General features: G+C 39.7%; 1 protein-coding gene across 1 annotated transcript; it reads left to right on the top strand.

The window, feature by feature from the left end:
- Positions 1-739: 739 nt before the first annotated feature.
- Positions 740-3,889, top strand: LOC118573641 (melanoma antigen preferentially expressed in tumors-like). Its single transcript, XM_036173920.1, has 3 exons — positions 740-1,032; positions 2,056-2,640; positions 3,376-3,889. Exons 1-3 carry the CDS (start codon positions 743-745, stop codon positions 3,887-3,889), a joined length of 1,389 nt encoding a protein of 462 aa, XP_036029813.1. The 5' UTR covers positions 740-742.
- Positions 3,890-5,183: the final 1,294 nt, after the last annotated feature.

Genomic DNA, 5,183 nt, shown 5'->3' with positions numbered 1-5,183 from the left:
TGCTTAGAATTTCGATTCTGTTTTCAGGTAGACTGTTACCACTTAATGGGGAGAACTTAAGGATTTAATTGGACATCTTCAGTAGAGTTGCTTCATTACACTGGTTCTCCCTTTATCTTTAGGATACACTTTTGTATTTTAGGATTATGGTGGGACTGGTGCTTCTGGCTATAGGCTCAGGTCAGTTTGAAGCCCTAACCATCTTCTTACGTGCATATCTCTTGCAATTTTGGTGTGTCTTCATATGCCACAAAGGTGATCCAAGTATGACAAGTCATGGGCTGGAATGTCATTCTTTTTTTCTTTAATCACAGTTTATTTGATGTCTTAGTATTTTATATTTCCAAGATAATGATGATGGCATCACTTTTGTGTAGATTTATCCTTTCTTTTTTGATGGCTTATATACTATTGAGATGAAATATTAGGAGTCAGGTAGCTAAGCAACAAAATTGTCTTCTGCTAACCTAGTGCTCATTTCTATTGGTATTTGTTCACTTATAAATCTTTATATATACACATATGTAAAGGAGTTGGTTATATGTCTGCTCATACACAAATAGACCTTAATACACTCACAAACCAATTTCTTTTGCCTACAAATAGAGACAGGTATCCAGAAATGGCTGTTTTATTTATTTTACAAATAGTTATCTATTTTGCTAACAATGGTTGCAAAGAAGATTCTATGGTCATCTGTCAAGTTTTCTAATGTTTCTCACCCTTCTGAAGGTTCATTAAGATGGACAACAAGGAAATTCCCACACTGTTGAATCTTGCTATACAGCATCTACTGAAAAATGAGCCTGCAGCAATTCATGCTCTCGGGGTGATCCCAAGGGAGCTTTTTGTTCCATTGTTCTCCGCTGCCTTCAAGGGTGGGCATAAGAATATAGTGAAAGCAATGGTGAAGGTTTGGCCCTTTATGTGTCTCCACATTGGATCATTAAGAACACTGGAGTCCCAGCGGGAACTCCTGAAAGCCATGATCGAGAGTCTTCAGTTCCTACCTGTCCAGAACTCGGCTTCTAGGTAAGACCCAGTATAATAGAGATGTGGTAAGACACAGGAGGTTATGCTACAGCCTGCCACTCTTCCAAAGGTAGTATACAAAAAGAGAAACAGTGAAAAAGACTGTGGAACTGACGGTCCAGTGCTTGAGGTCACTTTGAGAACAAGTGTCTTACAAGGGTGGGTATGGAATGTAAGCGATTGGGGGCACTGTTGATGGATTTGCACTATGGTGTTATTACATAGAAGAAGGGCATGAGTGTTGAGACTGCTGAGGACTGGTGGAGAATGAAAGAGAAAATAATGTGTGCTGCTTACTGATCACTTTTGTTCTGTTGTCCACTGCTGCTTCCTCAGTGGATGGGCATGAGAAGACACTGACAGCAATGGTAGACACTTGGCCTGTTTTTGTCTCCACACTAGAAAATTAACCGTAAAGAAACATGGTGAACTGAAAGACATGATTGATGGTCTTCAGGTGCACTGCCAAGAACTCAGCTTTTCAGTAAGAATGTGTGTGTAATAGGTATATGACAAGATAGCAAAACATATTCTGTAGCCTGTTACAAGAGAAGATCAGGTAATCTTCCACAGTTAGTTAATGGTGAAAGCTGAAAATCAATGTGAGGTGGTTGGTAGGTCAGTTGAGGTTATCTTAAAAACTCTGATGTCTTACAGAGGGTTTTAATTCTGTAATAGAGGTGCTGAGGCACTGTTGATAGAGATACATGATGGAGATGTTTCATACAAGACAGGAATAGCAAGACTTGTGGGCATTAGTTGATCATAGAAAATAGTAAAGGATACAGTATTTGTGTAGGAAAGTCTTGCTGGTAGCTGGTATATGGAACGACAAAAAGAAAATAAGATGATTTTGTCACTACATGTTATCAGTGATCCTGCTCAGTTTTATATCAGTTTTATATATATATAAATAAATAAATAAATAAATAAATAAATAAATAAATAAATAAATAAATATTCCTGCTTGGTTATATTAATGTTGGCTACCTCTTAGTGTCCTGTGTTCTCTTTTCCCTGCAGGAGCCCTAATCTGAGGATCCTAGATTTAAGGCAGGATGTTGGCTGCAAGATCATCTGCCCGCAGAGCAGTACTAAGTCACCTGCCTGTTTTCACTCCTGTGCTTACTCTGAGCACTCTATCTTGAAAATCGAAGGCCAGTGTAGTATGGCAAGTTCAGAACCTGGGGCTCAGTCCTCCAAGCAGGCTATGGAGTTATTAGTGAACCTTTCCCTTGATAGAACCTTAAGGGAAACTGAATTTTTGGTTCTGCTTCTGAGTAAAGTAGAGCAGAGCTCAGGCTCTTTGCACCTGTGCTGCCGAGATTTGCAAATAGACAAATTGTGTGAATGTAGAAACACCCTACATCATCTGGATCTGAAATGTATTGATCACCTGGCAGTTGATCAGGCTTCTCTGAGTGAGGTCAATACCCTTCTGGCTCAGGTGGTGCACCTGGACAGACTTTGTTTGTGTAAAATCACTTGTAGATCTTTGAATGGAGAAACCTTTCGAAATTTTATCTCTGTGCTTAGGCGTATGGACCGTCTCAATGAGCTCAACTTGTCCTCTTTCTGCCTCACAGATCATCTTGAAAATGTCCTGAGGTAAGGGCATGGGATGGATACTGAGTTTCCAAGAATAGCCTGTTTTTAAGATGAGAGAAGTAATTCTTAGATATTTTTAAGCTTCCCATAGCCCTTTCTCTTTCCACCTCAACACGGGCTAGGCTGGGAGTTTAAAAACAGCTAGGGAAGGGTATCTTTCTGTAATTGAAGAGAAAATGGGGTTAAAAAATCCCTAGTCAGCTGAGCATGTGTGGGCAGTGTGCTCATTCCAGAAGTATAAAGGTGAAAAGAACAATATAGACATCCTTGGCCATTGAGAGAAGAAGAGGAGGAATTGAGAGAAAGACTTCAGGTTGGGCACAGGTGCACATAGCCATATACCCATTGACAGTAATGTCAGAGCATTAGGAGAATCTCCAAGGCTCAGGCCGTAACTGTAGAGGCTGTCACTTGTGGACTGGCCTAAGGGAGCTTCCAGTTGGTTGCTCCTCTACCTTTGATTATATTGTAATTACTAAGTAGATAATATTTTCCACCAAGTTTTTCACACAACTCTATGACAATATATTCTACACACTGTCAATGTTAAAACAGTATTTGTCAGGGTGGTAAAGTATCTTCCACAGACCCTCAAGTCTATTAAGTGCGTGAAAGCTCACATCATTTGCTGCTGATGCAATCCATGTACAAAGTAGTTTATTTTAAATTCATAGATATAGTCCCCCTCTTCTAGTCCTCATTTTTCAGAAATACTTTTCTGTTTCCTCCCTGCAGAGTCCTGCCAGCTAGTTTGGAATTCTTACATCTACCATTCTGTGGACTTTCTTACAACGACTTCAAGTTTCTGTCTGAGTGCCCTCAAGCCAGCCACTTAAAGCTCCTGAATATCAGCAACAATCCAATGAACTGGGAAGATACTGAGCCCCTTTATAAGCTCTTGCAGAATAACTCTAGCACCTTACAACAGCTGGCAATCAATCATTGCCTTCTAACAGACTCTACAATCTCTGCTCTCATCTGTGCACTAAGTCATTGTTCTCAACTCCGAATCCTCAACTTTTCCTCTAATCCAGTTACCATGACGATGCTAATGAGAATCCTTGAGCATTTAACATCCTTGGTGCAGCTTAAATATGTGTTTTATCCTATCCCCATGCATTGCTATGGGAGATGGCACTTTCAGGACAGTTTAGATCGACAGAAGCTTGCTGATGTGCAGGCCCGATTGAAAAGAATGCTACAAGAGGCAGAAAGGAACGACATGCATTGGATCACTTTCTCTGATTAAATCTACAGTCCAACACAGTTTCACATTGATATGTTCCCTTTAAGGATTAAATGTTTTCTCTTGATACCATTGACTGACTTTATAAGGTTGTTATGTTGTAGCAAAATGCAGTTAAGTATGTAACTGATTTCTATAGAGGATAACTTAGAAGAAGATGGAGGACTCTGAGAGTGTTTGTGTGTCTCTTGACTATTGTTCTTGATAGTACTTCATCCTACCTACTAAAGTTTTAGGTGAAAGAGTTAGAAAGACTACATCATAAATTACCATACCCTTGTCCTCACTGAGATTTACTTCTGGGCACTTGACTCCAGACATGACACTCTAACCTTTCCTGGGTGTGTTTTGGAGGGCAGGTAGTTATTGAGACCAGTGCTTTTATCCCCTTAGTTGTATTAAGCTTCTCTATTAAGATGTTTTCAGATGCTTATAGGAAACCATCTGGATTTAACAGTGAGAAAAAGAATCTGTGCCCATTACCCATCGAGTGGCTCAGTTTTCTTTATTTCATCCTCATTTACCAAGGAGCTGTTTGCGATATTATTGTAGGCAGCAAGAATGAACAAACAAGACAAGGTCCCTGCCTCAAGCCACTCAGAGGCTGAATGTTTCTGTGGTTTACCTATTCCTCCACTGTTCATTAGTGCATTGTAGTTGGAGTTTTCCTGCCTGGCCCACAGTCAGGACAAATCTCTCTCACCCGCTAGGCCCATAGATGCTCAGAACCAACCAAGTAAACACACAGAAACTTATAGTTTAGAAACTGTATGGCCGTGGCAGGCTTCTTGTTATCTACTTCTTCTATCTTAAATTAACCCATTTCTATTAATCTATACTTTGCCACGTGGCTTGTGGCTTACCAGTACCTTACATCTTGTCATGGCAGCAGCTGGCGGTGTCTTTCCTGCCCCAGCCTTCACTTCCCAGAATTCTCTTCTCCTTGTCCCACCTACCCTATCCTTCCTGCCTGGCTACTGGCCAATCAGCACTTTATTTATTTTAACCAATCAGAGCAACATATTTGACATACAGAACATCCCACAGCACTTCCCCTTTTCTTTTTTTTTTATTTAAAAAGGAAGGTTTTAACTTTTACATAGTAAAATTACATATAACAAAACAATTATCAAGCAAGAATTACAGTTACAATATTAAAGAAGATATCCTATCCATCTTTGTGAGTCTAAGGGTTTTATATCTAACTTATCTTTTATCATAATTGAGGAAATTATAACTATGTAGTCTTCAACCACATCAAAGACCTCAGAAGGAAATAATATTACCTGAGAACTGG

Source organism: Onychomys torridus, chromosome X (genome assembly GCF_903995425.1).
Source record: "Onychomys torridus chromosome X, mOncTor1.1, whole genome shotgun sequence".
Classification (NCBI taxonomy): Eukaryota; Metazoa; Chordata; class Mammalia; order Rodentia; family Cricetidae; genus Onychomys; species Onychomys torridus.
This window is presented reverse-complemented; position numbering and strand designations above follow the sequence as displayed.

Coding starts and splice junctions, on each gene's coding strand:
- LOC118573641 (XM_036173920.1), top strand. CDS start 743: ATGGACAACAAGGAAATTCCCACACTGTTGAATCTTGCTATACAGCAT. Junction 1,033..2,055: donor GTCCAGAACTCGGCTTCTAG/GTAAGACCCAGT, acceptor TTTTCCCTGCAG/GAGCCCTAATCTGAGGATCC. Junction 2,641..3,375: donor CATCTTGAAAATGTCCTGAG/GTAAGGGCATGG, acceptor TCCTCCCTGCAG/AGTCCTGCCAGCTAGTTTGG.